General features: G+C 38.8%; 1 protein-coding gene across 4 annotated transcripts in view; it reads left to right on the top strand.

Annotated features, from left to right (window-relative positions):
• PRKN (parkin RBR E3 ubiquitin protein ligase) overlaps positions 1-22,842 on the top strand; it is a 1,187,061-nt gene that overhangs the window by 391,740 nt on the left and 772,479 nt on the right. For 3 of the 4 annotated variants that reach the window (XM_061207251.1, XM_061207252.1, XM_061207253.1), the window contains exon 4: positions 1,446-1,567. In XM_061207251.1, coding sequence (XP_061063234.1) covers positions 1,446-1,567 — 122 coding nt within the window. The remainder of the gene's footprint in view (positions 1-1,445; positions 1,568-22,842) is intronic. The other variant, XM_061207254.1, reaches the window with a different exon arrangement.

Genomic DNA, 22,842 nt, shown 5'->3' on the forward strand with positions numbered 1-22,842 from the left:
TCCCTCTTTTGAGCATAAAACTAGATTTTCTATTGGGGTTGGCCAAAAGGTTTGTTCGTTTTTTTCCGTAAGGTGGCTCTAGTAGTACTTAGTTGTCTTTAACTTAATTCGAATTGTTAGATTGTATGTGACAGCTGTCAAATCAGCGTGCATTTAAAAAAAGATTTATCAAAATTGGCAAAGTTTTGTGTAGCCATTTTAGTATTGAAGATGGAAGGAAAAAGCAACATTTTTGGCATATTGTGCTTTTTTTATTTCAAGAAAGGTAGAAACGCAACTGAAATGCAAAAAAAGATGTGTGCAGTGCATGGAGAAGGTGCTGTGACTGATTGAACGTCTCAGAAGCGGTTTGCGAAGTTCCGTGCTGGAGATTTCTTGCTGGACGATGCTCCACGGTTGGTTAGATCAGTTGAAGTTGATAGCAATCAAATTGAGACATTAATTGAGAACAGTCAACATTATACCACGCGGGAGATAGCCGACAGACTCAAAATATCCAAATCAAGCATTGAAAATCATTTGCACCAGCTTGATTATGTTAATCGCTTTGATGTTTGGGTTCCACATAAGTTAAGCAAAAAAAACCTTCTTGACCATATTTCCGCATGCGATTCTCTACTTAAACGTAATGAAAATGTTACGTTTTTCAAACCAATTGTGACGGGCGATGAAAAGTGGATACTGTACAATACTATGGAATGGAAGAGATTGTGGGGCAAGTGAATTGAACCATCACCAACCATGCCAAAGGCCGGTCTTCATCCAAAGAATGATGTTGTGTATATAGTGGGATTGGAAGGGAGTCCTCTATTATGAGCTCCTTCCGGAACCCAAACGATTCATTCCAACAGGTACTGCTCCCAGTTACACCAACTGAAAGCAGCACTCGACGAAAAGCGTCCAGAATTAGTCAACAGAAAATACATAATCTTCCATCAGGATAACACAAGACCGCATGTTTCTTTGATGACCAGGCAAAAACTGTAACAGCTTGGCTGGGAAGTTCTGATTCATCCACCGTATACACCAGGCATTGCACCTTCGGATTTCCATTTATTTAGGTCTTTACAAAATTCTCTTAATGGAAAAAATTTCAATTCCCTGGAAGACTATAAAAGGTACCTGGAGCAGTTCTTTGCTCAAAAAGATAAAAAGTTTTGGGAAGTTGGAATTATGAAGTTGCCTGAAAAATGGCAGAAGGTAGTGGAACAAAAGGGTGAATACATTGTTCAATAAAGTTCTTGGTGAAAATGAAAAATGTGTCTTTTATTTTTACTTAAAAACCTAAGGCACTTTTTGGCCAACCTAATAAATTAAATTGTATCTTCATTATAATATTTATCCCAGTAATGTTTCAAAATGTTCCTGAGGTGTTAGTTTTAAAATTTGTCTAAATTTGGATTCAGCATTGATTGGCTACTTCCTCTGCTTTCTTTTTTTCCCAGCAGGTAGACCAACCTACAGCAGCTTTTATGTCTACTGCAAAGGCCCCTGTCAAGGAGTGCAGCCAGGAAAGCTCAGGGTGCGGTGTAGCACCTGCCAACAAGCGACGCTCACCTTGGCCCAGGTAAGGAGATGTGGCGTGAGCAGGCTGCCCTGAAAAATGAATGTGTATTTCCAGAGTTGCCTTTCGGGGTTTCTAATCAGATATCACCCATTACTGAAAAATTGACTTCTATGTGGTTATAATGGTTAATGGTATCTGAAGTTTCATTTTAAAATGTACTGCTCTGTAAATTTCAGGTACTACAAGGCCATTGGCCCCATTTCTTTAATACAAGCCTATTGAAAGGGAATATAGAGGCTGATTTTATATCAAAAAGAGGTTGGGGGTGTCTTTTAGAAGCAGCCAAGAAGGATCCTTCTAAGATCCTGGAAATGTTTCATATCTCGATCTGTGTGATAGGAACATGGTTGTATGCATATGTCAAAATTTTTTGGACTCTTCATTTAAGGTTGGTGCACTTGAGGTAAGGGACCGTCAATAAAAAAAATGAAAAGGAAAGTTGTGGATCAAGGACCAGTATGCATATAAAACAGGGTTGGAAAGCACGATGTGTTGCAGCCTCTGCTTGTTTTGTGCAGTCCACAACCTGAGAATGGTTTTTATATTTTTAAGTGGTTGGGAAACGTCAGAAGAGTAGTATTGTGTGACACGTGAACAGGACATGAAATTTAAATTCCAGTGTCGTGATAAAGTTCTGTCAGAACACAACCCCGCCCACATCTGTGCACGTTGTCTGTATCTTTCTTGTGCCCTAGATCAGAGTTGACTGGATGGCCTACAACGCCGGGCATGTTTACTCTCTGGCCCTTTAGAGAAAAGGTTTGCCAACTGGCCCCTGATATAAAACATAGGCACAGTAATTCATGGCTGTAGCGTGATAGTTGTGTAGGATTTGGCTAAATGTGATGTGGGTGCGAATGTGCGTAGGGGGGCAGAGGGCATTCTGGTCAGCTCAGTGCTGAGAGCACAGCCCAGGAGGCGCAGAAGGACGAAGACTTTTACAGGTGATGAGGGGCTGAAGTGGAGGGCAGCACCCCCGTGAGCACATCGGGCCCCAGTGACGGCTAGAGCTTTTAGATTTTATTCTGCAGGCAACGGGGACAAAGGCAAAGCGTCACAAACAAAGACCGTGTATAAAATGATGTTTTAAGACTATCTCTTGGTGCTGTAACAGTTTGTCACTGGGATTGAGGCTGGTGACAGATCGAAGGCAAAGAGGTTAATTAATCATCTATTTATAGGGCTCACAGGTGAGGAGCTGTGGGCCCAGAAAGGGGGAGTTGGGGGGGACTGGCAGACTGAAGGTAAGGGAGTGTTGTCAAGGAACCTGAAGGATGTACCAAGTCAAGGGGAAAGCGTGGATCTCTGACTCAAGCCTGGGGAAGTGGCGGAATTGCTCAAAAATGTAATTCAGATATCATTAAACTTCTGTCCTGCATTCTATGCAATTGTCTATCTGTCTATATTCCAAGAGTCTGTAAGCCTCATAAGATCAGATAACTTGTCGGTTTGGGTCCCTGTCTTATTTCCAACATGGTGTGTTGCCCGTAGCGGATGGCATCTGCATTTGAAGTTTCACACGTTGATTCAATAGATCCACAAACTTTAGAAATTCTATTTGGCATTTTATAATCATATTAATCATAGTAAGTATGATTGTCTTGCCATAATTTACTGACTTCCTTCCTTACCTTTATATTCTGGTACTTGTATTTTTCTCTAATTCTCACCACAGACCTGAAAAGTAGATATCATTATCCAATGTTTTTAATAAAGAGACTCCACAAAGTTAAGTAATGAGTTCAAAGTTACATGGTTAACAGATGTTGGTGCCAGAAGTGAAAAGTCTTTTCTGTGTTTCTCCAAAGCCCTGGCCCTTTTTTAGGATAGATTGCTTGCTATACAAATCTGCTAATAAATGTTCTATTATTCAACTACTTCCCTTGTATTTAAAATATCGTTCAAAAATGCTCTTAGAAAAAATACCCTTAAGGATTAAGAAAATAGAATCAAAGATGATTTGAAGATTATTTATTTAATCCAGAGTTTCAGTACAGTTACTAGATGTAGCATAACTGGTACCCAACAAATAAATAGACCAGGCATTTCGTTTTTTAATTAATAACAAAAGATACACACTCAGTAATACCTTCAAACAATATCTCTGTGAGCAGCTGACTAATCACACTGGCAGTTGGTCTGCACGTTTAGTCTTGGAAATGATGGAGCAGGTGCGGGACTTTGCTAAGAGGAAGGGTTTCTAAGCAGAGAATAGAAAACTGTTAGGTTTCATTTGCCCACAATTTATAAAGATCTACAACGTACACAATTTCCTCTGGTCAGGAAAAAAAGGAAAAAAGAAACAGGATCATGCGTAGCTGACTAGTTATAGGGAACAGATTGTGGTTTACCTGAGCTTCTGCAAGGAGCTTTTTATACACAATGAGGAAAATTGGAACCTACTTAGCCACCTGGTTTATTTTTCTAAATCATAATTTTATTTTTTCTGGTTAGAAGAAATCTGTCTGCAATAAGCCCCATGCCCTTCGTGAGTCTTAATAGTAACCTCCTAATTATTTTTTGCTGTTGTTGGGGATTTATTCATAATTCCAACATTTCCTCAACACTATTTAAGTTTTACATGCGAGAGAATGAGCTGCCTCTCATATGTAATGCTCTAAGGTTGAATTGTTGAAATGTTTCATATTTAATGTGAAACTCGTAATAAATTGGCAAGAAAGAAGGACAGCCATTTCTGTCACAGTGTTAAGGATGGGGAAACTGAGGTCTGAAGTTTTGGCTTGACCTTGAGGGTAAGTTGAGAATTCGCTTACAGAAAACACCAGGTTTTTTTCTGTCTCCAAGTCAAATGATCTTCTTTAATTCATGGTGACCTTGACCAGGGTTTCCATTAACTGAAATAGCCTTTAGAAAAATGAACACTCACTGGAAAACATCGAACAACAACTGACTGGAAAAACACGGCAGGCAGCCAGTTTTCAATTGCCTATTCAAAGATGGTCCACGTAGGTCCACACAGAAATGACACGGGGTTGACCACAGAGGGAGGTGGCTTTATCCATGTGTATACATTTCTGATTGCCTTCTTGAATAATAAAATGAATGATTTAAAATAACCTATGTCATCACTGTTTCCCTCATTAGTGTGGAAAATCAAATGATGTGTAAATCATATGCTCAGAGCCTTTTTTTTTTTTAATTCAGAAAAGTGGGCAGAAAAAATAAGGTTTTCCAACATGTGTAGACTATACACTGTTTTTAGAATAACTAGAAATTAAAGAAGGAATTCATATTGGAAAAAGAAACAGCACTGAGAGACTTAAAGCTTCTTTTCCCTCTCCCTTTCTCCTGGAATCCTGCCAAATTCAAGGTTAGAATGTCAATAGGCATGGTTCTTTCTACTGTCTGTCCTGTTGTTAAATTATACGTGTGTGGGGTGAAGAGTGAGCCTTCTGGTAAGGAAGAAAGCTCTTAGCTCAAACTCTCAAAGATGTCCCAGCACCAACGTATATAAACACAAGACTACCAGAGACTGTGTGACCTGTTAAAAAATTTGCCTGGGCTGGTGAAACTTAGGTAGATGTGATGTTGATGATGAGGATTCTGTCCCAGGGAATCACCTTAAGAGGGTTCCTCCTCCTGAGCCCTGCAGGCTTCTGCTCACTGAGTCCCAGCAGTGTTCTCTCCTACGCTGGGATGAGATGTCCTGTCCCTTCTCCCATCACGCTCCAGCCGTTGCCCACAGTCTAGATGGGTTGTGCCTCCTGTGGAAAACAGAGCTTCTGTGATAGGAAGAAACTACTTTTTCTAAAAGGAAACAGGCTTAAAATATGGTAAGGATGTTTATGAGTAAAATCATTTATTGACTCTAAAAATAATTACAAGATAGAAAGGATGTAGAAGTGAGATGAGAGAACACACAGAACATAGTGTTCTGCCTTGGAATACTGTATGGGGCTCTGAATTGCCTGGGAACAAAGACCTGGAGAGAATGGCCTCTGTGGTCCTTTTGTCTATCAGATGTTCTGGATTTGAATTCTGGTTCTGTGACTTACTGGCTGTGTGACTTGGGGCAAGTTGCTTAACTTCTTTATGTCTCAGTTTCCTTGTCATCAATTGGAAGTAAACATTTCATTAAAGTTGTGAGGGTTAAATGACTTAACTCATTAAAGTATTTAGAAGAGTGCCTGGCACATAATAAACATCTAGAAACCATTAGCTCTTATTGTCATTTCTTCAAGTGAAGAAAACTTTTGATTTTCTACCAAAAACACATTGAAGCAACTGCTGAACTCACATTGTAAACTTACACCTCTAGGACACTTCAGTTCTGATTAAGTTACAAATTGTTAATCCCTCCAGCACAAACTCTAGGTAACCTGAGTTATCCGCTATTAACATCTTTTTGTTTGCACCCAGTTTATTAGTCTTAAAATGAATCAGAAGCCAGGAGATTACTGCAGCCACGAACTGTGGATGATTTTTTTCCCCCTACAATCACTGTAATTACTTTATCTCAAAAAGAACTTTATCTTTGCCACTCTAATAAGATACTCTGCCGCGGAATAGCATTAAAGCTGAAAGGTTTCTGATGAGAAATGGTGAAATAAATAGAGTAAGATGTACAAATGCCTGACATGATGGATTTTATTTAAAATTGGTTTATAGATTAAGAACAATTTATGTGAGGAAATTTATTAAGAAATATACTCTAAATGTATAACTGTTCCTAAACTTAATATTTGTTAGAGATTAATTGTTGACCAGGAGTCTGCTTACTTCCCTTAATATCAAAACCTACTCTTACGTACATAATAAAGTCACATATGTAATAAAACCGTAGATGAGAGAAAAAGAGAATGGACAGAATGGCTCCTTGGACTTGGCTTGAGCCCCATGGTTCAGGGGAGAGTGAGAGCAAAGAGTGGACAAAAGAGGTTTTTCATCAGAGCCTGTGTGAGAATCAGGGCAAAAGCCAGAGCCACGCAGGCTTGGGGACGAGAACGGAGCCCAGCATCATTCTGGCACTAGGAAGATGCTGGGTAGGACTGCCAGATTAGCACACAAATATACAGGGTGGTCACCTAAATTTGATTTCAGATAGACAATGAATATTTTGTTTATGTATAAGTATGTCCCAAACATTGCATGGAACATAAGTATATTAATTTTTTAAATCTGAGATTCAAATTGGCATCCCATTCTTTATCTGGCTATGCCCCTCCCTCTTTGCTGGGCCATCTGTGTAGTGACTATTGGTGCTGACCCCAGGGAGGCCCCTCAGTTGGCTCTTGGTCAAGCTGCGGAGGCAAGTAGCAGCTGGAGGAAGAGATGAACAGCAAGAATGTCAAACAGAACAGCCGGAGCCGGCAAACTCGGTGGTGGTCACGTGTGGGGAGCACTCACCTGGGGGTTCTAGGAATAACTGGGGGCCTGTGAGGGGTAATGCCAACATCCTTGAGTGAGAGTAATCAGCCAGCAGTCATTCGAGTCACAGTCATAGATGGAAGTGTTTGTTTCTGAAGAACTATAGACAGTTATTAGTAAACCAAGGGAACTTCTCATTAGAAAAACAAACAAACAAAAACAATAAATATGTTCTTGTGGATTGGAAAACAGTTCATTTTTGCTATATTACAATGATATAAACATTTAATAAAGAGTTTACAAACAAAAAGTGAAAAAATATAAAGTTGCCTATTGAAATAGATAAAACGCTATATATACGTATAAAACTGTGCATGAAATAAGTAAAATGCTATCCAGCTGAGCTGCAGGCAACTTTAGCCAACAGCTAGTCACTATGTTATGTTCACTATTCACTATGTTGTTATTTCAACTGTAGAAATTCCTATATTGAGAACCTTTATCATATGCTTAATATTTCAGGACTAAAATTTTCTTTGGTCATATGTTATTAGTTGGAGTGATTTCAATAAATTGAAGCCTGTATAAATGTTGGTCAGTGTTGGTAATACATTGACATTTCAATCAGGCTAATAATTTTCAGTTGGACTCCAGTGGAGGAAGCCTTTCACTGCTTCTTTTTTGGTGACCCTCTGTACTATTTTAGTAGCTGACTTTTTTTAAATAATGATTTTACTTTACAAATCTTTAAGAAAGAGGAAAAAGAAAATAATCTTGCAGATGCATATCCCCAGAGCATATTTTTAGAACACCCAGTAGCATCAGAAGTCCCTGGAAAGATGGGCACTTACCAGGCATGTACCCTGGTCGTGCTGTAGTGTCTCACTGTTTGTCCTTTGATACCCAGCCTTACTCCTGACCTATGATGCTAGTGTGAAAATCTCAAAACTGGGGGCAGGAAATTTAAATCATGCCCTTCTGAAATGTATGCGTATATATTTTAAAAAGTGTGTTGAATTCTTTATTTCCTTATTCCCAAAGAACTTTGGTTTATTGTGTGTATATGTATGTGTGTGTATATAAATATATATATTTATATATATCATGAGGAATGAGTATTATTAATAGCTATTATTGAATGTTTACCAGAAACCAAGATCTAAGCTCAGCACTTTACTTGAATATCCCATTTAATTGTTATGTTGTTTGAATAGTGTTCTAAGTTTCATATATATGTATTGTTATGGCAGTGAGGTACATATTGTTATTTACTTCATATGGAAAATACGATAAAGTTTTCCAAAGTCTGTCAGTCAATACTGACATGTGGTCATTAATCTATTTAATTGGAGTTTGGTTGTGCTACATAGAATTTTATTCATTGTTCAGAATGATAGCGTTAAAACAATTACAAGATAAGTATTTATTGGGACTACATAGGACATTTGACAAAAATCACAGCCTAAATACATTTATAAAACATAAAGGAAAAGATAAGATTTTTTAAAGAAAGTCTATTATATACTTTATTATTTCATTTTAAGTTGTAGTTAAATGTATCATGTTTTAAAACAGGGTTGCTTTGTTTATTGGTTAACAGTTCTGTTCACCGGCAGTGATAGAACACTCTTTCATCAGTGGCTTACTCCATAAGGACTTAAGTGTTGTCTTAAGCATTGACTGGGTTGTTTGTACCTTTACCATCCACCATCCTTCATGTCACAGAACCAGGTATCGTGGTATTGAGTCTGCAGGCAGGGCAGGACAATGGGGAACAGCCATGCCTGTCTCATTTATTTGTAAAAGGAAATAATAATGTTGATAATTTTTAGAAGCCTCTTTTCAGTCTTCCCCTTACATCACATTGTTTATAACTTGGTCATAGACCCGCTAATAATTACAAAGGAAGCTTGAAAAGCAAGTGTTTCCCAAAGGCTAACAGGATAGCCATAATTGGCTTAGGCCAGTTTATCAGAGGGTTTCGGTCCATTGCTTCTCCAATCAAAAATCATAGTTCTGCAAATAAGGAGAGAAGATGAGATGGACATTGGATGGGCAAATGACTAATGGCTGCCGTATTTGTAAATGCATAATTATTTTAGATCACTTTCATGGACTCATCAATTTCTTTACTAAGTCTAAATTTTACTGTTATATACTCTATTTGTATCACTATGGCTACACAAGGGATTTGGCCAGCCTTGAACTTGTTTTTGTGTGTGAAATGCCACTGTTGTTTCAGTGGTTGTTTCTACATATAAATGTATCTCCCTGGTTTTCTACAGAATGATGTTGATATATTATCCATTTGACCACTTAGAAGCGTTATCAAGAATTGTGGGAAGAAAAAACAAGATCTTTAGGGCAGTGGGTTAATTTATTTGCTCTTTGCTTAAGAAGAAAATGGCCTAAAAACCTCACTGGGGAAAGATAAACAGAATTTAGTAGCTCTGTCGTACTCTATAGTAGATCCTTTGTCAGTGCTTTATAAAGAATGAGCGTATTATCTAGCGCTAATAAAATGTGAGGGGCAGAAGAGTCGCGTTGAGAGACCTACAGAATTAGGCAAGATAGTGCAGATCAGGACTGTGCTATGTTTTTTCAGTAATTTTACAGAAGCATTGGTACTTATGCAGGCATGCCATCTTCCATCTGGGAATATCAAGCTACCTGCATAAATGTATCATTGAAGCCAGATGAGAAATGGAGAAGTTAATTGACTTCACTTGGGTCCACAGTGAGAAATGAGCCAAACTGAGAATTAAATCTGGGGAACCAGAGTTACATTCTAACTGAAACATCCATATTAAGTTACATTTGTTTTCTTACTATGTCAGAGAGAAAGTAGAGCCTTACTCTGCAGCCTTTTCCAGAAAAGAACCAAATTTATTAGACTACATTTCCTAAAGTGGGAATGGAGATTTGGGAAACAGATAAACAGTGAAACACAGGTGTTTTCCTTTAGTGAGGAGAAAACAGAAGAGCATCGGTTGCACCTGGAAAATAGGAAATCATGAAATTACAGAGGAGGCTCTCGTGGATTATGACAGTTTTTCAGTGACTAGTTGGCTCTACTGGCTTGTTGGAGGCATAATAGTAATGAAGTAAGAGTCCTCGGCATGAGTCCTGCAAGGGCCACTTGCCTCTCTGAGCCCCGTTATAACCCTGCAGTCACTTGTTAGTATGAGTAAACTAAGGGTTCTCCTAACTAGTTTCATGAACTGTATTTCTATCTAGTGTCAAAATGACCCAGAATTTTCTTTAAATCTTCAGTTGTGCTTTGGGAATTTCATATTAATTTAGAAAGCCATCCTAATAAACATCCACTGCCCTACTGCCTAGGAAATCACCTACAGTTAAAATAATCAGATACAGCCATCGTTTAAAGCTGGCATTATCATCTCATGGACAGATGAGCTTTTTCCTTCATAATCTGTTAAAAGTAAGTGAAAAACCATGTTTTTTCTCTTTCTTACTGAATAGGATATCCTATTTAAAGTAGTTTGGGTAGAAGGTCACTGTAAACAAATGTGATGTAATCTGTAAATTGTGTAATGTTGCCATAAAGTTAAGATTTTAGCTTTGAATAAACATAGTAAAGATGGTATATGTGTGTGACCACAAAAATGAATGGAGTGTGACCAAAAAAATAAAGGACTCTGTTAATTGGGTACCCTTTACTCTGCTCCATTTCTAGACTCAGTGCCTCAAGGCAGGGACTATAGCTTTTCCACCTTTGTGCTTTAGCATCATGCCTGATGCATAGGAAATGTTTATACCTTTGTGGTGGAATAAATGAATAACTGAACAAATGGCATCATAGTCGCTGTTTGCCTTAACCTACCTGTAATCTTAGAATAGGAATGAACTTTGTAGTCATCCAATCTAAATTCCCTCCTGATAAAAAAACCTTTTCTTATAATACATACTTGGTGTTTGGTCATCTGTCTTCTGCTAGACGACCTTTAGTAATGGAGGAACAATTGCTTTTCCAGTTAGCTAGCTCTCTTCATTGTATGGCACTCTAATTGAAGAGAGTTATTTGACCTAAAATCTATCTTCACCCATAAATTGTAGCTCTGCTCACTGAAAATAAAACAAAATCCTAGGAATCTTCCATCTGTCAACCCTTCATATGTTTAAAACAGTTAAAATGATTCCCTTCCTAGGTCTTCCTTTCTCTACTAAATTCATGGCTTTCAAATGTAAGAAAGGCAGAAAGTATCTCCTTGCCTCGATGAAATTCACTTTTCTATGAACAGCTTCAGAGTCACAAGTGGTAGAGCAAGAGTATAAAAGAAAAATCATTATTAGAATCGGGATGTATTGGGAAGCAAGACCAGTAACTACGATTTGAACTTGGATAGGACTTGTGTGGACAGGCTAAGTCTGATTCAAAATATTCTTGAGAAGAAGCCTGAACTGTAGAAAGGTAAAAGGGGGAATGCAAATAGGTACTTCTTCATGGAACAGTGATGGTGTTAGGCTTGGAGAGGCAAGAGGTGTGGTTAGAAATGACAATTCAGAGAGAGCAAGTGTGGTAGCCACCGGTCAGGAGCTGAGAATACAGGATTGTTCGTGATGGGGCTTGGTGAGCACTTGAGCCTTGATGTCCAGTGGTAATTTTCATAAAGCAGCTCCAGGCAGTTCCAGTACAAGCCTTTTGCAACTTAAACTGCACAACCCATCAAGCTGTATCTGAGCACCGGTACTTCCTTTTGCTGTTGATGCTTTTGTGTCTTTTGCTAAAGGCACTGCCATAGCCTCCTAGTAGGTGACAGTTTCTACCAGGGCCAAATGAATACCTTTAAGTTTCAAATTCAGTTTCAATTCAGCAAATATGTGTCCAGTCTCATGAAAAACAATCAATCAAACAAACCAAAAACTTTCTCTGCACTCCTGCTAGGGCCTGTGCTAGGAGGGGCCCTTGCTGGAGGGGGAGTGGGAGGGGGCCTCCTTCTTTTTTTTCCCATCCTGAGCTTTTACCCCTTCTAGCAAAAAGTTACCATTTTGCTCCCTTTGGTTTCTATGTCTCAGTGTTGAATTCAGATGAGAGAGCTAAGGAAAATAGATGGGGAAAGTTCTCACTTGACTGATAACTGTCCTGGGGTAGATTTGAGCTATCAGGAGCTGTCAAGTGTGAAAGCAGACTCTATCTCATTGGCTCCTGTACTGTTGTTTAGAGGCCACCGAGGGGAATTTCAGCTTCACCTGCAGTGATGTGCTGATGCATCTCCTCCAGCAATGATTCCTCCCTCAGCTCCTGGTTTCTCATTGGTTGTTTACCAGGTTTTCTCTGTTTGAATCTCTTAAGCCTTCCAGGAGGTCTTGCTGGGAAGAATGTAAAATGATATTAGTGAGGCTCTTTCTCTTTTTCCAAGGGGAACACTTACACATGTTTTGCTTTAACAAAATTTGGGATCACAGGCTGACTCCAACGTAACTGTATCAACAAGGAACTAGTCCTCTAGATTTACCAGGTGGGACTCAGACCCAGACTCACTGTCTCCCCCTAATTGTAGAAGAGCCGTATCAAGCTCTCTGAGTCATTGCACTGAAGCCCTTCTTTTCTTGACTTCAGATGAAGGGGGTGTCCCGTTGTGTTGGGATGTTGATGCAATGCAAATTTCAACACAGAAATCATCTTCACAAATGATCTCCACTCAGTCTCCAACACACCAATCTTTACATATACAATGTAGGTGACGAATTTCAAAAACTGTATCGTGTGTTGGTCAGAGGTGTATGGAAACTTTGTACTTTCCACTTAGTTTTGCAGCGAGCCTAAAATTTCTCCAGAATAATAAAGTTTATTTTAAAAATTCTATCTCTAGTTTTTAGATTCTTAAATCTGAGTATGGAATCAGTGCCTCTCTTGGTTTACCACCTCTATTGTATCTGGTGCTCCGGTTGAAACCTCTGATGTACTGCTGTATTACATAAGCTGAATCTGTAGCGCCTTTAACAGTTTAAAAAGTATTTCCATGTACATCATGTTGATTTATAAGACAACCATGTTAATTGGGAAAAATAGGTATCACTATCACTGTTTATACCTGAGAAAACCCTACAAGCATCAGAGAAAAAGAGAATTACCAAGAGTTAGTATGCGGTGGGGCTCTAGCTTGAACCCATATGGTATGGAAACAATCTGAGGATTTTCTCATTCTGCTACATAGCCTCCTCTCTTAGCAGAGAGTTAAAAACCTTTAGTTGGTACAACATTGTTCTCAATGGTGAACAACTGAAACCATTTCCACTAATATCAGGAACAAGACAAGGTTGCCCACTCTCACCACTATTATTCAACATAGTTTTGGAAGTTTTAGCCACAGCAATCAGAGACGAAAAAGAAATAAAAGGAATCCAAATCGGAAAAGAAGAAGTAAAACTGTCACTGTTTGCAGATGACATGATACTATACATACAGAATCCTGAAGATGCTACCAGAAAACTACTAGAGCTAATCAATGAATTTGGTAAAGTAGCAGGATACAAAATTAATGCACAGAAATCTCTTGCATTCCTGTACACTAATGATGAGAAATCTGAAAGAGGTATTAAGGAAACACTCCCATTTACCATTGCAACAGAAAGAATAAAATACCTAGGAATAAACCTTCCTAAGGAGACAAAAGACATGTATGCAGAAAACTGTAACACACTGATGAAAGAAATTAAAGATGATACAAACAGATGGAGAGATATACCATGTTCTTGGATTGGAAGATTCAACATTGTGAAAATGACTATACTACCCAAAGCAATCTACAGATTCAAGGCAATCCCTATCAAACTACCAATGGCATTTTTCACAGAACTAGAAAAAAAATTTCACAATTTGTATGGAAACACAAAAGACACTGAATAGCCAAAGCAATCTTGAGAAAGAAAAATGGAGCTGGAGGAATCAGGCTCCTGGACTTCAGACTATACTACAAAGCTACAGGAATCAAGACAGTAGGGTACTGGCACAAAAACAGAAAGATAGATCGATGGAACAGGATAGAAAGCCCAGAGGTAAACCCACACACATATGGTCACCTTATCTTTGATAAAGGAGGCAAGAATATACAATGGAGAAAAGACAGCCTCTTCAATAAGTGGTGCTGGGAAAAGTGGACAGCTACATGTAAAAGAATGAAACTAGAACACGCCCTAACACCATACACAAAAATAAACTCAAAATGGATTAAAGACCTAAATGTAAGGCCAGACACTATAAAACTCTTAGAGGAAAACGTAGGCAGAACACTCTTTGACATAAATCACAGCAATATCCTTTGTGACCCACCTCCTAGAGAAATGGAGATAAAAACAAAAACAAACAAATGGGACCTAATGAAACTTAAAAGCTTTTGCACAGCAAAGGAAACCATAAAGAAGACGAAAAGACAACCCTCAGAATGGGAGAACTTATTTGCGAACGAAGCAACTGACAAAGGATTAATATCCAAAATATACAAGCAGCGCATGTAGCTCAATATCAAAAAAACAAAAAACCCAATCCAAAAATGGGCAGAAGACCCAAATAGACATTTCTCCAAAGATATACAGATTGCCAACACTAATCATTAGAGAAATGCAAATCAAAACTACAATGAGGTATCACCTCACACCGGTCAGAATGGCCATCATCAAAAAATCTACAAACAATAAATGCTGGAGAGGGTGTGGAGCAAAGGGAACCCTCTTGCACTGTTGGTGGGAATGTAAATTGATACAGCCACTATGAAGAACAGTATGGAAGTTCCTTAAAAACCTAAAAATGGAACTACCATATGACCCAGCAATCCCACTACTGGGCATATACCCTGAGAAAACCATAATTCAAAAAGAGACATGTACCACAATGTTCGTTGCAGCACTATTTACAATAGCCAGGACATGGAAGCAATCTAAGTGTCCATCAACAGATGAATGGATAAAGATGTGGCACATATATACAGTGGAATATTACTCAGCCGTAAAAAGAAACGAAATTGAGTTATTTGTAGTGAGGTGGATGGACCTAGTCTGTTGTACAGAGTGAAGTAAGTCAGAAAGAGAAAAACAAACACTGTATGCTAACACGTATTTATGGAATTAAAAAAAATAAATAAAAGTTTCTGAAGAACCTAGGGGCAAGACAGGAATAAAGACTCAGATGTAGAGAATGGACTTGAGGACACGGGGAGGGGGAAGGGTAAGCTGGGCTGAAGTGAGAGAGTGGCATTGACATATATACACTACCAAATGTAAAATAGCTAGTGGGAAGCAGCCCCATTGCACCGGGAGATCACCTTGGTGCTTTGTCACCACCTCAAGGGGTGGGTTTGGGAGGGTGGGTGGGAGGCGCAAGAGGGAGGGGATATGGGGATATATGTATATGTATAGCTGATTCACTTTGTTATACAGCAGAAACTAACACAGCATTGTAAAGCAATTATAATCCAATAAAGATGTTAAAAAAAACAAAACAACTTTAGTTGGTACATCATTATTTTTAACACTGCTTGCTCCATGGGTTCCCTAAGGCATTTAAAATATTTTAAGTGTGCAGGATCACTGTCATCTTTTTCTTCTGAGATGCTCTTATATTTTCTTTGATTTATATTTTGGAGGCTCCATCTTTGTTGAGGCCACAGATGCCGCTGACATGTTCTTCACTAAATTTCATGTTATAGACATTCCAGCCATCTATTAAATTCCATCTCATGGATCAAGATAATAAGAACTGCAGATTAGCTGAAATGTGGGCCCTTGATACCACAGGGCTGCTGTCATTTAGACTAAGCTATTGCTCACCAGTCTTTCCCGGGGAGAAAAAGATCTTCAAATCACTTATAATGAAGGACACAGGGAACACTGGAATTTTACACTCTTAACCTGAAATCTTGTCCTTCCTAGTGTTTTCTTAGGCAACATTAATGACTTTTAATATGGACTTAAATTATTTTAGTTTTAATTTGGAGCATTATTTTCAGCAATGAATTTTTGTTTCTCTTATTTGGAAAGCTATGATTTTGAAGGGGAATGGGCAGGAGAGTAAGTTGGTACAAATATTAGTTTCTATATTTGATTCTGGTCTGTCATTAACTGGAAGAAAACATTGCAAATTTGCTTGTTACAACTTGAAATTTACGGAATATTTGCTTTCAAATGGCTATGTATTATGTTGAACTTGGGAAATTCCGATGAGAAAAAGAAACTCTGTAAGATTGGAAAATGTACTGTGGTGTTAGTTTAGGTGAAATGCATACTAAATAACATCAAAAATCTAGGAAAATGTCAATTTATATGTTCAGAAACACAGAGCCCACTATAAATTTCATAACAATGTCAATTTTGTCTTATTAGATGAGGCTTTCTTAAGGTTTGTCAGAAGAGAAGCCCAAGGTGGAAAAAGCATAGTTTTTTTGAGTTTGTTTGTTTTAGATTACAGTATTATGTACAAGAGTTTTGAAATAAATGCCACAATGGTTGGCTTTACATTTCTCAAAAATCTACAGACAAGTATTTCTCCACCCTCACCATTTTACTCTAAGCATGCACATTTCTGAAATTTTAAAGTACCTGTGAAATGTGCACCTTTAACTTCACTGGAGGATCAGGATGGAAGGAAAGTCAGAGGTGGGAAAGCTCAAAGAAGGAAATTTTGGAAGAGTGATGAAGAGAAGGAAAGGGCAGTGTATGTGTTTATTATCTTATTGTAACATAAATATAGAGCATACCTGTTATCATAGAATTCTGTTGGGCAGGAATGGTTTAGCGGATTCTGGTTGGGTCAGTAAGATGGGCCTATCTGGATTTTTATATTTTAAGTGTATTTTCTATAACTAAGGAGAATGAGGAGCGGATAAAAGGAGAGAGAGCAGTGGTTACTCAGCTGTTGCAGGAGTGAGATGTGTGGTCGGGGGTCAGAGGAAGTCACACTGGACCGAGTCAAAGTTTAGAAATATTTGATGGTTTATGAGCCGGAGGCCTAGAAATGAGGTGGCCTTGCCTTGATCACAGCCAGTGAAGACAAATCGGCAACTAGGCCTGAGGCTGCATGCGTCACAGTTCACTGTTTTGTCACCATGTTGAATTCCTTCAGATGTGTGTACTGTGGCATGTGAAAATTTGGTTTTTATGACAGAAAAGCTTACAGTCTCTCCCATCCCATACTGAGGCAGGAAAGGAGGTGAATTTCTTTCACTGAGGAACCCATTTCATAGGCTGCCATCTGTGAGTTTAGGGACATCCCCGGTGTGGGTTAGTGAGGACACTGGGCCAGAAGGTTAGCTGTCAGATCTGAGCTAGCCCCGGGCCTGTGAGGGTTATGTGTCCTTTGGAACTTTGTCTCAGGTCACTCTTAGCTGTAGACCAGGTTCCCTGACAGAAGACCCCCTCAAAGCCACACCTTTCTCCTTAGAATCTTGTTACTTCTCCATCTCCTTATGTTTCCCCATCTAGATAGCAGCCACCTTCTAGTGCATATAAGTCTCGATGTGAGAACACATCGTGCCCCCCACATTCAAAAGCCAAACGCAGTGCAGCGTTGCTGGGCAGGAAATCTGGTCAATTCGAGGCCACTGTATTGTGGAAAATACAGTTTTTTCAATGAAATGCAAATGTACATTACTCTAGTACTCATGCATTTATAGAAATCCTTTTTATAATCATTTCTTCAAATAAGCAGAAAGTTACCAGTAGTAACTTGTCAGATATGTTGTAAAAGTTGGCAGAAATGACCCAGTAATAATGGGCTTTAGAAGTAGGTGAAAAGTAGTTTACACAGGACCTTACTTTGAGTGTCTCAAATAATACAATAATTATTCAATTGCAAATTAAATTTAAGACACAAACACATTTTGAATTACAATGATTGAAGTTATCTTAAGGAACAATTGTTAGATTCACCATGATAAAAGCACAACATTGTATGTGGTACAATAAAAGAGGTCCAAGGCACTTCTCCTTTTAAAGGCTCCCAATCAAGTTGGTAGGCTAATTACATCAGGGACAGTCCAGTAGCAAAGCAGTGGGGACCCTCCAATAGATGGGCTTCACCACAGCTGCCTTGGGAGAAGGACGCTGGAACTTTTACACCTCACTTATCAAGAATCCAAAATCTCATCGAGCCATAATCTGTCACCACCTCAGCGGGGGTAGGGGAGTGACCTCTCTAGGCAGACAGCGATATGGAGAAGTGTAGCGAGTAGGTCTAGAGGAATAAAGAGAAGCTATCTGGCACAGGTTTGCACCACAAACTACTGATTTGATTAGCCAGCGAGTCAGAATCTTAGCAGATACAAAGCGGCTCCACAGGGCTGCCGCTGAGATTTTGCCTGTGCCCATGGGTTCCCAAAGGGGGTGTGCACCTGCCATAATACCCTCTACCCGGGTGGAGTCTGCCAGGTTTGAGAAAATGGCCAAAATCTTGCTGGGAGATGCAGGTATTGGCAGAGCTTTCTGGTCAGGAGAAGCATCACAAGCAGTGACCCAGAGCAAAAAAGAGAAACTAAGAAAGATAAGGGCTGTAGAGAGTGGAGGAGAGGAGGAGGGAAGCAAAGAGTAATAGAAATGTAGTTTTGTTATAGAAAATATGAAGGTAGCAGAGGTGGCTTGGGAAACCAGATTGATGTTGATGTCATTCATTAAGACATGAAACACTGAGAAATCAATAAGTTTGAGTTAAACAATCACTGAGTATGGTTTTGGACGTTTTGAGTTCTATCTGCCTTTTGGAAATCCGGGTAGAGATGCAAAGTAAGCAGTTGGATATTCAGACCTGGTACAATCTGACATTTGTCCCAAAATGCACTCTTAGAAGCTTTATATGTGTGTTTCAGTACGAAAAAGAAAGTCCTTTGGTGCTTCTCATAGATTCTTGCTAGAAAGTCAGTATGAGCCGTGGCAGCTGACTGAGGGGTAATAACTGGCCATCCCATCTTTTAAATTCAAGTGGTGTATTTGCCTCATGCTTGGGTGCCTGGACACCGTCCTCACTTACAAGGAGGTCTTTCCCGGGTGACTGTCTTTTGCAAGTTGACTTCTGTTATATCAGCCCCTCCCACCCTCCAGGCAGGCCTCATGGGCATGACTGAAACTAGGGCAGGTGCTGTGTGTCCTTAGGCTGAGACCTCGGCTACAAGTGAAACAGCATTTCAATTATATAAGTTTATATTGGACATCTCTGAATATAGCACTTCTCATCAAGTTTATTCCATTCTAACTATGGAATCAATGTTAAGCGTGATGTTTGAACTCCAAGCAACATCTGTGTTTAATAACTACAGTTTAGGATATTTCAACAACCAAGCAGAGAACTAGTATACCAGGAGCGCAGCAGAGAACATGCCGACCCCTGTTCTTCTCCAGGGTGGAAACTGGAGGATGCAGAGTAAATGTGTAAAGATAACTGATTTTGTACGTAATTCCTTTCTTTCTACATACATTATTTGTGGGGTTTGGTAAAAACAAGAGGAGAAAAGCTGAGAACTCAGACCACTGATATTCTGTTTATGTATATTCTGGGATTAATATCTCACTCATATCTGACTCATTGCCAAAGTGAGAATTTATTTTCTGTTTTTGATAGCAACATAACCTAGCTTCTCCCTAGATTTGTGACCTTTAACAAGACCCTTAATCTTTTTGAGAGTCTTTTCTCACGTTTGAAATGAAGGCCCTTGACTACATTATTTTAGCATCTCTCCTATGTCTAAAACTCTGTGTGTCTGTGGCTTCCCTCCTGGGCAGGGGCAGTGGAGGCTGCTAAGTAATACTGGAATAAATACTAAAATGTACATAAGTCAATGTGTTCAGGGCCTGACGCCTAGTGGTTGATCAGGATTCTTATTTCCTTCCCCTCCCCTTCCCATGTTTCTATTATTGCTATTATTATTATTATTGTTATTGTTATTATTATTGTCATTTTGTCTCTCAGGTGTACCAGTTTGGATTCTGTGGTCCATTCACAACACACTATCAACATTAGTCCAAGCTTGACCCCCTATTTAATTATTTATCTGTTTCTTTCTTTCTCCATTTTTTGTTTAACTTCCCTAGCCCCTTTAATTCAAGAAATATTTAAAACCTACTACCTACCCAACACCCATTGAGGGGTTGTTTAACACACTACGGAAGAAGCATCCACTTACTTATGAGAATTATTCTCTAGTTTCAGAATCAGAAAGAGCAATAAAATAAGGAAATGGTTTATGTGTTTTATGTAGCTAATACCATTTCCCCCTTTGCTATGATTGCTTGAAAGCTTAGAAAAAAAATAAGTGCCCTCCTCTAGCAAACACATAAAACTTGGCTGCTTGACCTGGTTTAGGAACGTCACCACCAGCTTTTATCAAACATTTTCCGCTCTTATTTCCCTGGGTCAGCTCCCCATCCCCACAGATTATCTTCACTTAGGTGTATTGTTATAGGCTACTTCATATCCTTTCTTTTTTTATATGAGTGGATTTTTATTATTAAATGCTATTTTCATATTTTTAAAACTGCTGATGTTGAGTGACTGAATGGTAAGTACCATGAGATAAGAATTTCTTAGTGATAAAACATTAAAAATACTATGTGAGGCTATTTCATGTGAATTTAAAAGATTAAATTAGATTCACTAAATTAGATTCACTGATTTAAATGAATGTCAAATAAGAAGATGGTTTCTAACTTTAGTGGTATTATTTAATTTCTTTAGTAAATATTGTGCTGTTCTGTGTGTTATTATTTTTATTTCTTCTTGAGTCATTTTTGGTGATTTGTGTCTTTCACAGATTCTTCAGTTTAATCAAGAATATTTAACTTATTGCTTAAAATATTTCTTTTTATTTTTTTTCTTAATGTTCCATTCTATTTTTTTTTAATTTTTATATTGGAGTATAGTTGGTTAACAGTATTGTGTTAGTTTCAGCTGTACAGCATAATGATTCAGCTATACATTTTTATATCCTTTCTTGAATCAAACTGTGGAAATATATAAACAAGCTTCTAGACGGTTGAAGAGATTCATTTGGTTAAACATATTTTCACCTGAGAATGAAGCCTATTCAATCTAAACTGGAATTAATTTATTTTAATTTTATCTGTTATCTGTTGTTTCCTTGGTCTCTATCTTTTCTGCTTTTGTTAGGACTGCTATGCACTTCCTATGCACTTGGTTAATGTATGTGGAATGAATGAATGAATGAATTGACTCATTGAGATATAGGAGGGGGAAGGGAGTCTAGTGTCCTTAGTTGCATAATACATTTGCTCTTTCACCCCAAAAGCTAAGTTACAGTTAATTAGGCTACTAATATGTTGGTCAAGTTAGTTTCCTGCTATAAAGTTTGAAAACTAGTTGATTGGAACAAATTAAAAAGACCACATATCAATCTGGTTAGTGTGGGGAAGGGGAAAAGTTTTAAAAAGGAGGAAAAAATATTCATTTAGGACTGTCTGATTATCACAATGCACAGGTCTTTTCTCAAGCCTGTTTTGGGGCTGACCATTTTATTTGGTGGCATTTAAATAAGGTTTGTGGTGTGTGACTGTATGTTTATATCACCTTCAAGACCTCTGATAACTTTCAAAAGTGAAAATATTTATTTGGGGAAAACACGCTGATCATAGTAACAATCCTTCTCTCCTGTCACTTTCTCAGTACAGCCCCAAATTCACAGAGAATCACAATAAAGAAAAATTACTTCAAATATGCCGTTGCAATGAATCTCACATGTAACACAAAGGCTTCTAGCTGTGGCATCCAATGTGCATCCTACGAAATAGGCTTTGCTAAACACACACACACACACCCCCCCACAGACACACACACACACACACAGCAGTAATATGACAAAGAGAACTATCTCCTCACTGAAATTATCTTGCTGAAAAAAAAGGAAGAAAGAGGGGAGTAAATGTTAAATGCAAAGCCATTAGTTCCCCTCAGGGGCTATATCTGTTTGCTACACTGACATTGTTTACAATGTCAAAAGGTCTGCAAAGGAGAGCATGCTTCCTGCATGTGTTAAATCAGTAAATTGAGGCAATGGCAACCGTGGAGATGAGCCGAATGGGCAAATAATGATAGACTTTGGCAGGTGATACTGTCCGTGCTTGTTGTTCATATACAATAAGAGGCATACATCTTCAGTGACATTTTTACTTATTCACTAGTATAACTCCCATCTAGATACATTTTTAGACCTTTTCCAGAAAGTTCTCTCATGCTGTCTGCCACTCGATTGTTCACACCCCCTAAGGCACCCACTCTTCTGACTTCTATCAGCAAGATTGGCTTTTTCTAGCAAGAACACTTACAGTGTGATCAGAGGGCTGGATGCTGCACCAGAGCTCAACAGCAGGCTGGAGGGCAAGACCCTCGGGCTGGGGTCCTAGGATAGGCAGCAGCTGCTAGACACTCGCGGTCCGGAGAGCTGCCAGTCCAAACCCTGGTGTTCACAGCCTGGTGGATGGGCTCCATCTGTCATGGCAAGGGCGTACAAGGAGGAGGTGTCCTGGGGAAGGCATGGCAGAGTTTGGGCTAAAGACTACAGATGAAAAAAACATTGGTCTAGGCTGCTAAAAAGCCTGGCTGGCAGAGAATACAGATTCAAATAGAAAACCTATGTCATCCAATCAGACACCACTGAACTGCAGGCTGAGTTTTCAAACTGCATTTAAGACAGAAGAGGAAGAGATTATGCAACTCAGTGAAACCAAACACCCAGATAAAATGAAAACTGAAAAGCTATTCACAATACATTCCTTGTAAGTAAATGCTACATTTGGTAACTCAAAAAAAAAAAAATGCTTCTTGATCAGAGGCTGACACTTTCACCCCAGTGAGGCCCCAAAACCTGAGTGATGACTCATTTCTTGTCTCATAATACTGGTTATTGAAGGATTATGTAGGTCCTTTTGAAGACATAGCCATATCCACATGCAATACTTTGACAGAACTTGACAATGTTCTACTGATTATA

Source organism: Eubalaena glacialis, chromosome 12, assembly GCF_028564815.1.
Source record: "Eubalaena glacialis isolate mEubGla1 chromosome 12, mEubGla1.1.hap2.+ XY, whole genome shotgun sequence".
NCBI classification, from domain to species: Eukaryota; Metazoa; Chordata; class Mammalia; order Artiodactyla; family Balaenidae; genus Eubalaena; species Eubalaena glacialis.